Genomic DNA, 14,760 nt, shown 5'->3' with positions numbered 1-14,760 from the left:
CACAAGAAGCAGAAAAGCACAAATGTGTGTTTTTCTGGTCTCCTGATGCTCCAAGGGATATCGAGAGCTAAGCCCTTTGCTTCCTGGTAGAGCAAGTCTGGTTTGGGACATTCTTGGCACCCTCTGCCAAATTGCAACCTGCCAGACAGGACAGCAGTAGAAGGTAACAGGAAGAGATGAGCTACAAGAGATTCCTCTCCAAGACAATGGATCATCCTTACCATTGACTGTTGACTAGGCAGCTCCTCCTCCTTCACGGGAGGAGGTTGAAGAGGGCTCAAAAAGGAGTTTGGAAGAAGAAGCTTAAGGGAAGGTTGTGATGAATCTCACCGTAGGTACTGCTTTATACAGGGATTGCCTCAAGTTTGTGTGTTCTCAGGGCAATGGCAGTTCCTCCTTCTCTCCTTTGGTCATCACCCTCTTCTAGCCTTGTTATTCTCCTCTCATGTGGAGGTCCAAGTGCTAACTTCCACTCTACAGGTGTCTAGGGCAACTCAGTTGTGGAGCCCTGGGTAAATTTAACTAACAGTGACAGAGAGCGTCCTGCCAGGGTGACCTCTTCACCTCATCCATTTTTAGACCCATCAGCTGCCACTGCTGAGTAGCCTCTTGCTCATCTCTTCCAAGTTTGTAAGTTGGATGTTTATACACTGGTGAATGTTGCTGTTGGAGAACCTTTGTTCTGTGGTTTGGTGGAAGATTAGGGAACCACAGTTATGATTATAATAGATTATTTTCTTATGTATTGAGGATTTTTTTTGTTATTCTTGCTTGTTCCCTATAGAGTCTTTGTCAAACTTTAATTAATCCATTGCAAATAATATTTGAAGATACTAAATTTATATCAGTTCCTTCTGTTATAACATAATGTATTTGTTCTGTCTTAGATACAGTAAAAGAACTTATTGTGTCTGCTGGAGATAACATACAAGTGATGCTACCCAAAAATGAGGTTGAACTGAATGCCTTTGCTGTCCCACCACCATCTACAGGTGAGTTGAATAGCCTTGATGTACAAGGAGATGCACACACTACCAGCCTGTAAATGCAGACAAGTTCTGAGTTATGTGAACATCTGTACCTTAGGACAAAACAATTTTCCTCATTTCCAACTACTACCTCTTTTGTGACTCCAACTGCGGAGAGGATTTTCTCCTTTGGATTTTAAGGATGAATTTTTCTAAGTGACTTTTATTTTTGGAACCTAAACTCATTAGCCAGAGAGTGCTCAATAAAGAGCCTGTAGTTTCTGCTAAAAGATGATGTGGCCCAGTTTATAGCATCTTGGTGTAAAGTGGGAGGGAAATGGGGAAAGTAAGTTTTGAATGCAACATTTACCTTAAAACTACCAGCTTCTGAATTATAGCAGCAATTAGTACCTATTACATAGGTAGCTGTGTAAAACACGTTTACTTCATGTGAAGCTGGTTTTTGTGAAGAATATTTGTGAAGTCCATTACATCCTTGCTGCTTTACCGAGTCGCAAGACACTGAATATTTAATATGCATTCATACTACTTCATTTTACAGGTTTAAACAGTAACAGTCATGATTTCCTACGGTAGCATTTCATCTGATGGATGGTGAACTTGATTTCTTTTGTTTTCTTATCTTGAAGGCAGAACTGATTGCTCTTACACTGTGTTATTGCTCTTAGAAACAGCCTACACCTATGAGTGGAGCTTAATCAGCCACCCTGCTGACTACGGTGGTGAAATGGAGCACAGGCACAGCCAGACTTTGAAGCTCTCTCATGTAAGTGAGCTGTAAGCTCAGGCTCATTGTGTCTGTGTGGTCCTTTCACAGAATTGTAACCTGTGAGAAAAGGTACCTTGATTCAAGGAGTTCAAATGACCTCGAGTCATTTGTGTGTGTCACCAAATCCATGCGATATTAAAAGTGTCTTTTTTAGAGTGCTCCATTAGTTTTCTAAATAGAGGAAAAATTCCTGTTTGCTTCATATTCCCCACTTCCAGGCAGTGACTAGTGTTTTATAAAAGTAGCTTGAGGATTCAGATACCAAGATTTTTCTCTGTTTACAATGTGATTGTCAGATTTATACATACTACTTTTGGATAATTCAATATGTAACCCAATTTACTCCATGTTTGTCTCAGTTATCAGTTGGACTTTATGCCTTCAAAGTGACAGTTTCTGGGGAAAATGCCTTTGGTGAAGGTTTTGTAAATGTCACAGTCAAACCAGGTAAGTCAGTTGGCTGAAATAATTAAATTTTTCAACACAAGTAGTTGTATAGCATACTTATCTCCTCATACATATCTGTTACTGTTTGTCAAGGACATCTGGCAGTCCAGTCATGCTAACATGTTTCATATCTTGGTGTCTGTAAAGGGTTTTAAGAAAGTGGAGCTAAGCAGTTTGCTCGCTGTGTTTAAGTGCTTTCTGGTCTTTCACCCTCCTCAGGCAAAGCCCAAGATAGCATCATGCCACCTTTTGTGATTCCTTCTCCAGTACAGCAGTTAGGCACTGATCTGGCTCTATCTGCAAATTACAGTGCATGAATTATACCCGTTAGAAGTGGCTGCAGGGGAAGACTGCTGTGTCAGCACAGTGCAATTCAGTAACCTTTTCTCTCCCTTGTCCAAAAAGGACAGCAGATGCTGCTGAAAAGCTGTCTGATCTAGATTTAATCACTGGGGAGTATTGATCTGTAAACTTAATATTTGTTTTGCCTGGGCTCTCACTAATACTTTTCATTCTTCTCCTGTCTTTCTTACAGCCCTCAGAGTTAACCAGCCGCCTGTTGCTGTTGCTTCCCCCAAAGTACAAGAAGTTTCCTTGCCTACAACTTCCACCTTCATCGATGGCAGTCGTATGTACTGGACCATCCTGTGCTTATATCCTGTATTTTTAATATACAGTTACAACATTATTGTTTGGCAATTATAAGTGGAATTCCTTCTTCTCACTCTTCTCAGAAGTTCCCTGATGAATCATGATTTATTTTGGGGACTTAAGTTCAATTATAAATTATTTTCATAAATTTAAAAAATAATAAAATGCAGCCTTCCACTTGGAGATTGAGATGCGGTGTGTCAGGGGCTGCTACATCCAAACAGCAGCTACCCTTACAGCTTTTTCTGTGCCAGTACAGCTGGGGTCTTAGTAGAGAGCTGTCACATCAGGTGTGATGAGATGTTGTAATTATATTCATAATTACTGAAAGCAGACAAGTTGGGATGTGCAAAGTCTGAGACTTTTTATTATTATTATTCATGTGTATGGAAAAAATGTTCAGAAAAATCATACCAAAGGTAACTTCGAATCTGTGGTTCATGAAGCCTTTTCAAATATAGTTGAAGAGACAGTTGTAGAAAATCAGTTAGAGATGAGTGCATGAAAGACTTTAGTATTCATTTCAGCAATTGCTACAAGAAACTGATGTGTTTTTCTTTAATGAATGTAGAAAGTATAGATGATATGAAGATAGTGAGTTACCACTGGGAGGAAATTAAAGGTCCCTTGCGCGAGCAGAAGGCATCTGCTGACACACCTGTCTTGCACTTGTCTAACCTTGTTCCTGGAAACTACACTTTCAGGTACCTGCACAGATGCTTTCCTTTGGGTCTTTAACTATTTTTGTGATGTCAGCTAAATGTTTGTTTCCCTTTATGCTCGTATCTGCTTCCTCAGACAGAAAATTTCATTTTTCTTCTTCGTGCTGTTACCCTTCATTTTGCACAGAGGAGAGACTTAGGGAGCAGTTTTATGAAAAAGTGCTTGCAGTGGTTTTGTGATACCAGCATAGTGATATATTTCAGGACGATGTTATGTAAATTAAATACCTCCCACTTCCAGTAATAACAGCTGTGACAAAACTCTTTTCATTACTTTTTTCCCCAGCTTAGAGGATAGCTGGTGCCCTGAGATGAAATTATGCAGTGAGGGTGTGAAAGTCATCCCCTGAAGGGTGGTGGCAGACAGAATAATATTGGCAGACTGATCCTCACAAGACATTGTTATGTGCTGATTTTACTGAGACTCATTCTGTTCTTCATAAAAGCCTTTGCTCTGCTACTGGTTTCCTCTATTTATGCACTGCTGAAGCTGGGTTTTGTCCAAACAATGGAAGCAATGTTTGTGGTTTGGGGTGCTTAATTAAAATCAGAGTCCCTTTTCTGAACTTTTTAACTTAAAGCCTAGTCTTCACAAAGGCAGACTTCCCACTGACCCAGCTTGGGTTCTTTGGCTACCAGTCAATATCTTGCGTGTCAGTGTAGCATCAACAGAATGTTGAAGCCATTAAATGCTGGGGTTTGCCAAAGCTTCACCAAAAGTTCTGTAGCTTCTACTTTCATTCTGTGTTTTTTACTGGAATTATTCCGTATTGTACAGTAGCAGAATTTTTTTCCATATTAAAAAAGGTAGAGCCTTCTTGCAAGTAATACTTTCAAGTGTGTTCCAAAGCTAGGGAATTAAGAAATTAGTTGTTATATCTCTGCACCTTTGAGGGAGGCTGACTTACTTAGGCAATAGAGCAGTATGTTCTAGTTGACAAGAAATTAACTGGTCAACAAAATCCAGTGCTCTTGATATGAATGGATGTGCACCCATTGCAAAAAGTATGTGTTCCCTAATGACAGAATGAATTAGTGCTAATTTTGTTCCCACTTTAATTCCCTTCCATGTGGTAAGCTGTATGCAGTTTTCAGAACAGAGGTGGATTAGAGATTAGTCAGTTACCACACTGTGGAGGGCAGGTTTCATCCCCTTCAAGTGTCTGCAACAGTCCCATTTTAAGATGATTTGGTTTTGTGTTTCTGAGAGGCAGTAATGTTTGAGGTTTTTTACACCTTGTACATTTTTAGTTTTGTGACTTGACGTTGATACTAAGCTCCGTTAAAATTAGTAATAATGTGCCATGAAGAAATGCAAAGTTAGGATCTGCTGCTGTGCTATAAGTAGAGCCTCTGAACATCCAGAGCAGTTCTAGTTATATATGTTGACAGGGACTTTTTCACTATGGCTGATGAATGAAATATCTGGTTTTTACTGAATATGTTTTTAAAAGAGTTTGCAGTGAAATCTGTTTGAAATTGAAGTTGCCATTGGCTACAGGCAGAGGGTTTCATCTGGGATCCAGAATAACTAGGCTTTATTTTTTTCCCAGAGGTTGAAAGCTCCATTTGTAAACAGTTTTCTGAATTTCTTTCCTATCTAGTTGGAGGATATGTGTGTCTGAAGGAGAAGTTCGTATAATCTAATCAGTGTCTCTGGTTTACGTAGTGTTTGAAAAAGTACCTGAAAAAATAAGTCATTGAATTTAGATCTTGGCAGAAGTCCATCTTAACAGATACTGCTTTTCTACTGCAGACTCACAGTGATTGATTCAGATGGAGCAGCGAACTCCACCATTGCTTTTCTGACTGTCAACAAACCAGTGGATTACCCACCTATTGCTAATGCAGGACCTAATCAGGCAGTCACCTTGCCCCAGAACTTCATCACGCTGAATGGAAACCAGAGCAGTGACGACCATGAGATTGTCAGCTACGAGTGGTCGCTCAGTCCCAAAAGCAAAGGCAAGGTTGTAGCAATGCAGGTATGTCAATTTCTCCTTGCATAGCATTAGAAAACTCTTTGCCTCTAACATGAGCAAACACATACCTAAGTAACTGCTCAGAAGCACTGAAATATCTAGAATGATGTTACTCTTCTTTGTTGTTGTTGTTGTCCTCTTAGATGTATTCAGCTCTTACTTTAGATACTACTTTTAATTCCTGATCATAATTTTTTTTATTCTGTGGGTCCAAACAAACACTGTTGTTTGTTCTCTGGTGGTTTAGAAATATGTCAAGTTCACATTGTCTGTCCTTGAACCATCTTTGCAGGTTTCCATCTTCTTACATGCTGGGCATACTGAAAATTGGTTGTGAGAGAGTGAGGGGGTAGTCAGAATTTTCTTACAGTGCTTTCTTCTGGAGAGAGTAGAACTCAAATGGAAACCTAATTTTCTGAATTGACATGAAAGATGGCAAGACCTTTTAGCAGTGTTATGTAGCCATGCTCTGTGGTGGGTTTTTATGCTCGCTAAGACATGGAATTCCATTGAGGGCTTATGGAATTTATTCCCTTATTTTCGTGGCTGAAGGGTTTCTGGTTTTGGTAGGGTTTTTTTGTTAGTTTGTTTGGGGGGGTGTGGGTTTTTGTTTTGTTTATTTTGTTTTTGTTTGGGGTTTTTTTTTTGTTTGGTTTGGTTTTGTTTGGGTTTTTTGTTGGCTTGCTGGTTTGGTTTTTTTTAATCTGAGAAAAGCTAATAAAATTTTTTAATCAACTTACACTCAGTAAGTTGGAGATTCTTATGGCTCTGGAGGCAGTTGAGGTAATTAATATAATGAATCCAACTGAAACTGAGAAGCCATTTTTTATGGGAGTCATGATTTCTGCTATGTTGGCAAATGCTGTAGACCTTCAGAACTGGAAAGAGATCGCTTTGTAGATCTATTTAGGAAAGGAGTAATATTGATGCAAGCCTATACTGTAGAGACAATTACATAATTAAGGAAGGACTTGCAGCATAATGGCTTATTTATGTTCATTCACCAAGGAAAAAAAACTTTCCAAAAGCATCCATGCAAACTGAACTTGTATTTTTGAGAGATATTCAACTTCCGAACAACCTTCCTGAAAGAAGGGAATGACTGCTTGAGATATACAGTGGATTAATTGGGTATTTAATGTGGAAATACAAGTGCACATTACAGGGTTTTTTTCAACAGACTAGTAATCTTTTTCATGTGCCTAAAGCTGAGGATCATAGAGTTGTAGAATGGTTTGGGTTGGAAGGGACCTTGAAGATCACCTAGTTCCAAACCTCCTGCCAAGGAAAGAGACACCCTCCACTAGATCAGGTTGCTCAAAGCCCCATCCAGCTTGGCCTTGAACACTTCCAGGGATGGGACATCCACAGCTTCTCTGGGCAACCTGTTCCAGTGCTTCACCACACTGAGTAAACAGTTGCTTCAAATATCTAAGCTAAGCTTGCCCTCTTTCAGTTTGAAGCCATTCCCTCTTGTCCTGCCACTATCTGCCTATATAAAAAGTCCCTCTCCCTACTTTTTGTAAGCCCCCTTTAGGTACTGGAAGGTGCTATAAGGTCTTCTCTTCTCCAGGCTGAACAACCCCAACTCTTTCAGCCTGTTTTCATAGGACAGGTGCTCCAGACCCCTGATCTGTCTTCATGGACCTTCTCTAGACCTGTTCCAGAGGATGCTGGTCCCTGGTGTGGTATCCACTGTTAGAGTTAAATGCTGACTAGTTAATAGTTTATCAAGTCCCTTAGTTTTCATTATCAGCTTTATCCAAAAAAGCCCCAAACGTAATTGTATTGTGATTTGTTATTCCTCATATGAGAGATGCCACAAATGTTCATTTTGTTAGAAAAAGGACCTGTAGCTGAGCCCGGTCATTTTATGAGCTTATGTAGATATCAGCTAATATTCTTGAAGAATAAATTCAGGAAAGATTTGTCTTGTTTGATTTGGGTTTTTTTCCTATAAGGCTGTCTTTCTGGGTTCAGTTCTGATTTTGCATTTAACAATCTTTATAAATTTTAACAAATGTCATGATATTTGTTTTTAAAATATCCCTAAGGAAATCCAATGAGCTATAGGAATTTTCATCAGTGTTTAATTTCCTAATTGAGAACTATTGTTGTTCAGAAATAATGCAGTAATTATAGCAGCAGGAGAAATTAGGATTTATTGTCTATAGTTATTTCTCTGGGTTGTTAGGGACAGTAGCAATGGTGAACACATTGCATCTGTCTGTGCATCAAATTTTAAGCCTCCTCTTTGTCTGCAAGGTGCTTGAACTCCTTGCTCAAAAACCGTATTTATGGATTAAAACAATTTTTTTTCCTCACATTTACCCTGTAAGACCTTTCTTTATCCTTTAAAACATTCCTGTTTTATCTCATGCTTTCTCTTTGTAAACGTTGTGAAGGGAGTGCGGACGCCGTACCTCCAGTTATCTGCAATGCAGGAAGGAGATTACACATTTCAGCTGACTGTCACAGACTCTGCGAGGCAGCGGTCCACGGCTGAGGTCACACTGATTGTGCAGCCTGGTAAGTCATCTGCAGGCACCTCTGGAGTGGGCCAGCCCAATGCCTGAACACTGTTTTCCACTGCCTCATCTCCCCACACTGCAGGGATGTCTGGTATCCCTGCATCAAGGACTCTTCAACCCCTGTCAAAGCAGGCAGTTAAAACAAGTGTAGAATCATAAAAGTCCAGGTGGTGATTCTGAGGACTCACACCAGCCTGATCATTTGTAAGGGAACCTGCACAGAGATCTGTTTGAGTGCTACTAAAAGCTAAATTGTATCTCTTTGGTTTAATGTCCTACAAAATCCATTTTGAAAGCTGTTTAGAGTATCAATCAGTGCTTTGCTCAGTTTTCTTACTGCTTTGCGATTCTTGTGCTAGAGTCCTTGTGTGATTTGAATTCTCACCAGAATTACATTGAGTTTTCTAGGAAAAAGTGTAAAGCAAGGAGTTTTCAAAAGCTGCATCTTTCGCATACTTCTTTAGGTTTGGGAACCCAGAGATGAATGAGCCCAAATGGTCCGGGCCTCATGAGATTATTTTTTTTAATACCTTTTCTTTTTGTAATGTGTTTGCCTACTACATCCAAAGTTTTTTTTTCTGCCAGTGTGAAGGTTTCACATTCCACCACGGGGCAATGTTTTATCTTCTTCTTGTTGCTTAATAAATATCTTTTTTGTAGATGATCCCTTCTGGCACAAGTTTACAGTGGGCATTTACTGCAGAAATCAAGGACATGATTTGGAAGTACAGTGTGTGGTGGTGCCTGTAATACCTGTTATAGTGTGCAGCTAGAAAGATGCTGTTGCTGAAGTCAGGCCTAAGGGCAGATAAATACCCAGGAAAGTGGCAACATTGCCAGTTTTACCATGCCACAAAAGCAGAGGCTTAAATCAGAATAACAGGTTATGTGTTTTTGCACTAAATCCTCAAAGGCTCTGAACTGGGATTAGCTTAGTGGCATCATACTGACCTTGAGCAGCAGAAAACACAGGTCAGTATCTTCTTTGAGGGCAAAGAACCATGTAGGAGGTTTTGAAAGGGATGAAGCAGTAGGACCATGAGAATACCCCGCCACTCCTGTTATGTAGCATTTCATATAAGGCATTGAGCATGCAGCAAAATTTTTGGGAGTTTGACTGTGCCTGCAGTGCAAAGGGGAAATATTTACTGTGGTATTTGGCTTGTTGCAAAGCTGATCTCTCCTACCTGCTGGCTTGTGCATGTTATACTTGTGATTTGTGCTTTTAGAGCCAATATAGCAATTTTTAAATAAAATATTATGTGTAAAATCTTCCCTCTGATTGGAAAGGTTTGCCAGTGACTGCCTAGCAAATACCATACACTAAATATTATTTTGCAGAAAATAACAGTCCTCCAGTAGCAGTGGCTGGCCCTGACAAAGAATTGACCTTCCCAGTAGAAAGTGCTACACTGGATGGAAGCAAAAGTCAAGATGACCAAGGCATTGTCTTCTATCATTGGGAAAATATCAGGTATCTAGAGATTTTACTACTCTCCAGTAAAATAGAGAATGAAGTGAAAGTGCTTTGGTTTAGGGCCTCTTATGCAATTGTGTCGGGTGATGCACTGTTTGAGAATTGCTTTCAGGACCTTCCTACTTGGGTGGTAATAGAGTGAGAAACAGTAATTTTAAGTTCATCTTGAAAAGCTTAGACAGCCTCTGTGTATGTTCTGCAATGTGTCATTTTGAAGCCTACTTTTATAAAATTAAGAGAAAGTGACAGGAACTGTCTGTGTCTCCTATTTAAAAAGGAAGTAGCAGAATTGTTTACCCTCCTGTAATATGTGGAGTTTTCCCATTAGTGCTTAGAACCAGGGTTTCTCAGTTACTTGTTAATTGAATAATAAAGTAAATTGACAGTCAGTTCACCCTGAACTTTCAGTAATGGATGACTAAAGCAGTCTTGAATGATGATTGAAAATGTTTTTAAAAAGTTTGTATGTTTATGTGCAAATCTAACTGATCCTTAATAAAAGGACAAGCTATTAGCTCATGCAGGCATTATACCTGGTACAGGAAGAGGTTTGCTGGCAGCCAGTACACACTGTGAGTGGCTCTTAGAGCAATATCATTTGCATGCTCCATGGAATAGTACAGTGGTGAGACTGAACTTCTGGGGTGCATTTTCTACTCTTTTAATAACTGGGCATGTGGTGCTTGGGTGCTTTGAATGCCTTTAAAAAAATGCATTTATGCATTCTCTAAACTAAACTCATGTCTCATATAGTTCTTTAGCCATCAGTGCTATAAGATAACAGCAAATGGCATGAGCAGTGCTGCTGAACAAATGGTTTGGCTGGCTGTGCAGGATTATTTTTCTTTTTTTGTTTCAGTGGACCAAGCTCTGTACAGATGGAAAATGATGACAAAGCAATAGCAACTGTGACTGGTCTTCAAGTTGGTACCTATCGCTTCAGGTTGACCGTGAAAGACCAACAGGGCTTAAGCAGTGCATCTGTGCTGTCTATAACCGTGAAGGAAGGTAAGCCTTGAAGGCAGGTAAGCCTTCAAACTTGTTTGCTGCTTCTTAGGATGTGGTGGGCAACTTGCCAGTTAATTCAATTGCTTACAGAACATAAAGGAAATCAGAACATAAAGTTATTAATATCTTTGTTGTCACATTTCAGGGGTGTTCAGTAAGACTTGTCTGCTGTTCTGTAATAAAGTAGTATTGTAAGTGACTGCCAGAATTAGTTTTGTTTGCTGCAAGATTTTTTTGAAGTTCAATATATGAAAAATTAGTTGTAATAAAAATGTTTCAGATTAATATTGTTGACAGTGGTATGTCTACATCATTAAGAAGATATGCTTTTATTTTATTTTTGAAGTTAAACTTTGAGCAGAAAAGCAGTTTTACTGTGGCTTTGAAGTAACCTCCAAGAAGCGACATCTCAATGAATCAATTTCCACATAAAAATTTAGTATTAAGAGACCTATTTGTTGCTTTGGTTTTTTGTTGTTGTATTTTCTTTTTCTGTAGAGGGAAACAGCTACTGTGGTGTGGGGTTTTGGTGATTTGGAGTCTTTGTGTGTTTGGTTGGCTTTTTTCCCCAACATGCATGCTGTGGAAAAGGCTTCAGAATAATGATAGAATCATAGACTATTTTGGGTTGGAAGGGACCATAAAGGTCATCTAGTCCCAACCACCCTGCCGTGGGCTGGGACACCTTCCACTAGACCAGGTTGTTCAAAGCCCTGTTCAGCCTGGCCTTGAACACTTCTGGGGTTGTGGTGACTTCAGCAGTAGCCCAGAATATGGATGGCTTTCTGAGCTGCAAGTGGACATTGCTGGATCATTTTGAACTACTTGGACTTGAGCTTGGGATTGCCCTGACCCCTGTGCTTCTTTGAGAAGCCAGACTTTGTTTTACCCATATGCATCATTGCTTGAACCATTTCAGAGTTTTAGTTAGGTGTTTAATTAGAAAGACATGGCAACAGCTCTGCCCAAATGTGTTTTATGGTCTCATTTGTGCTGTGAAGTGTAGCCACAGTATGTTTTGTCTACAGTCACAGGTTCAATATTAAAAATACTTAGTTTTCCAATAACCAAGTTTAGTCAACTGCTTTTATTTGACAGAGACAAGATCCCTTGTATCACAGAAAACTCTCTGCTGTTCTAAAGAATAGAGTTATAGCCAGTGCCCTTGAGATCTGCTCAATACTGAATTATTTATCTCCAACTAATTATGTCCAGTGAGGTATTTCACTCAGCCCCACAGGTTGCTGGATCTCTGTCTTAGCAGTTGTGTTTTAAAGAAAAGTCAGTGATGTTTGGTTTCTGGGAAGAGAGAATGTTTCTGTTTCTTTGGCTTTTTTTTTTTTTTTTTTGCCATGTACCCATTGTGTGCCTTGATTTCACTACTAGTGGTAAGCAGTGAGAACTAGATTTACCCTTAAATTTCCTGACTGCCTAAATACAGGCATTATGAAGATACAAGTTCTTGCACAAGCTTCTACTGGGTAATAAGTGATTCTCCAGATGAAAAGATCCCAGCATGGTGATCTCATGCTGGGCCATGTTTCTAAGTAGGTGGAAAATTTTTTTGCTTGACTGAGATCTGATGTTTAAATTATTGTGAGACTGTAAATAGAATATTCCACAATTCTTTTTGAAAAAGGTCTTTCATCTCATGGTGCAGCTCTGTTTTTGCTAGACTGTAATAATCCTGAAGCCAAATTTTGTATACCCACTCATCCTTCCCCTGTAGATTTAGCATGAGGTTGTGTTGTTATTTTCTGTAATCATCAGGTAAAGAATTAGAGTGTGGGTGTATTGGCAATGACAGGTCACATTTCTCATGTTTTGAAAGCAAACCTTTATCCTCCGCTATTTTTGTGGCTAGAAAACAACAGTCCACCCCGGGCACATGCTGGTGGGAAACATATTCTCGTGCTTCCAAATAACTCTGTTACCCTGGATGGCTCAAGGTCTGCTGATGACCAGGGAATTGTGTCATATTTGTGGATTCGGGATGGTCAAAGCCCAGCAGCTGGGGTAAGTATCTCGAGGGTTGTAATGAATCAAATTCAGCTTTTTTTATGCATGTAGTGTCGTTGCAGCCAGGAGAGCAGGTGTGACTCGTAAGATGCTGTGATGTATGGTGTCTGTTTCTGGTTTGTCTCCCCTGCTTCTGTAATGCTGTGGTTCAAAGGGGTTGTGATATTTTCAGTACAGCTAGAGAATATGATAGCTAAGGAAGAACACTGCAGCAGTGTAGACTTAGTTGGGGAAGAGTGGAGACAGAAGAATAAAGCTGTGTCTCTCTTAGAGTAATTGTGATAGTATAAAGCTAATGTGTTAGAGAGAAAAATCATCTGAAATCCAGCTGTTCCAGAGGAGTAAGGATCTGAGAGAACAGGAAGTAATGATTAAGACTAAGGGATCATGTCTGCTATCAGATGAGGTAAAACTTGCAGTTTAAGATAAAAATGGTATTTGGCACTAGATGTGTAGATACCTTACTGGCAGACCATGGTGAATAGCCTGGGTCATTAGGGCAGAGGAGTCTGCTCTCTGAGAGAGGCAGAAAGCAGAAATACCTCATGATAAATTAAATGTCCTACTAAACCTAGGATGACTTGTTTTCCCTATCTCACAAAGTGTCATGGACGGCTCTTTGCACTTAGGAAGATACTGGAAAATCAGCAAGTGCTGAGAGAGGAGAAACAGCAAAATCCAAACAAAGCTTCCAGAGGCAATTCACATGAGGGTGTAAAAAATGAAGAGGTTTAGCTTAAATATAGCTGGCAGAGTTGATAGTTGAAAATACTCTAAGGAAAGGGAATTAAGAGTTAAGAAAGCAGAACTAAGGATACTGGAATAAAATAGAGAAATAATAATGTAAGTGTCTCGGATTTTCAAGCAAATGAGTTCTTCTGATTGTCAGCTGTTCTTTCTGGGGTATTTTTAATGAAAATATCCATGCTGTGCAGACATCCTCACTAACTTTCACTTCCAAGTTGTCCTTACTCTGCTATATAAACTAGGAGTGGGTCACATTTGTCCCAAATGTCAAAGCAAGAACTCACACTGTCATACCAGATAGCCAACTTGATAGTCAAACCTGCAGCTTTCCCTATGAGAGTAATTATTCCAGTACCTTTTTTTTGCAGGATGTGATCCACGGCTCAGACCACGAGGCAGTACTGCAGCTAACTAATCTGGTGGAAGGAACCTATATTTTCCATCTGAAAGTGACGGATGCTAAAGGAGACTCAGATGTTGATTCAGCAACTGTTGAAGTGCGGCCTGGTATGACAATTAAAAGGTCATCGATACGTTGTGAATACCACATCTTTGTTCTCCTTTTCACTTACTTATTTAGATGTTGGCAAGATTCTCTCAAAGCAAACAGGTCTCTCTCTTCCTACCTTCTTATTGTTCTCTGAATAGGCCCGAGCGTGTTAGAAGATGACATGTTAGGGATTCCTAACTGCTACAACCGCCTTAGTGGAAGCATCAGTACATAAAAATTATACTTTCTAGTTAATATTTTCATTAGGCTTTTATTCTTCATTCATTGTAGATTTTTTTTTTTTTCTGACTGTTTGTCAGTTTGGCCAGTAGAAAGAGATGAAAGCTAAACATTAAGTCTAGGTACAAATGCTGCAGTTGTGTGTTTGATGATTGAAAGTGTGGCTTTATGTTTGTTTTTCTTCTTTCCTCCTGAAGGACAAAAGAATGTTAGGGAGTTGTAAACTGTCTTTTCATGGTTTGATATTGCTTGTTTTATAGACTTGTTTTCAAATGCAGGATAAATAGGTATCTGATGGAAATTGAAGCTTCAGTTTTCTTTGTTGTCTGACTCCTGTGCTGTGATTTTCTGTTCCTCACTTTATTGTTGAATGCAGTCATAATAATTGGCTCATGATTCTCATTGGTAACTGTGAAGTTTCTTTTCTTTGCAAGGCACTCTAGAAGTCCAAGTACTATTTAACAGAACCCTCAGTTTGTAAGGGTAAACATATCTGATATTTCTCGAATTTGCCATCCTCAGACATGCAAGTTCATCTTTGGCTCTCTTTTCCTGGGTGATAACCAGTAGTAAATAAGTAGCAGGGAACTTGGTAATAAACCCATGTAGTGCTTACCTCTGACTTTTAAGATGGTAGCATTTAGGGGAATAGAATTCGCTATTCTGCACAGAAATATGTAAATGCTGA

General features: G+C 39.5%; 1 protein-coding gene across 1 annotated transcript in view; it reads left to right on the top strand.

Annotated features, from left to right (window-relative positions):
- KIAA0319 (KIAA0319 ortholog) overlaps positions 1–14,760 on the top strand; it is a 54,191-nt gene that overhangs the window by 28,385 nt on the left and 11,046 nt on the right. The window contains 11 exon segments of the mRNA XM_050310093.1: positions 888–992; positions 1,658–1,755; positions 2,118–2,205; positions 2,741–2,833; positions 3,428–3,560; positions 5,335–5,563; positions 7,966–8,089; positions 9,433–9,565; positions 10,428–10,576; positions 12,441–12,592; positions 13,711–13,849. Of these exon segments, the coding sequence (XP_050166050.1) occupies positions 888–992; positions 1,658–1,755; positions 2,118–2,205; positions 2,741–2,833; positions 3,428–3,560; positions 5,335–5,563; positions 7,966–8,089; positions 9,433–9,565; positions 10,428–10,576; positions 12,441–12,592; positions 13,711–13,849 (1,443 nt within the window).

The sequence above is a fragment of the Myiozetetes cayanensis genome, unplaced genomic scaffold (genome assembly GCF_022539395.1).
Source record: "Myiozetetes cayanensis isolate MyiCay16 unplaced genomic scaffold, myiCay2020 scf1, whole genome shotgun sequence".
Taxonomy (NCBI): Eukaryota; Metazoa; Chordata; class Aves; order Passeriformes; family Tyrannidae; genus Myiozetetes; species Myiozetetes cayanensis.
This window is presented reverse-complemented; position numbering and strand designations above follow the sequence as displayed.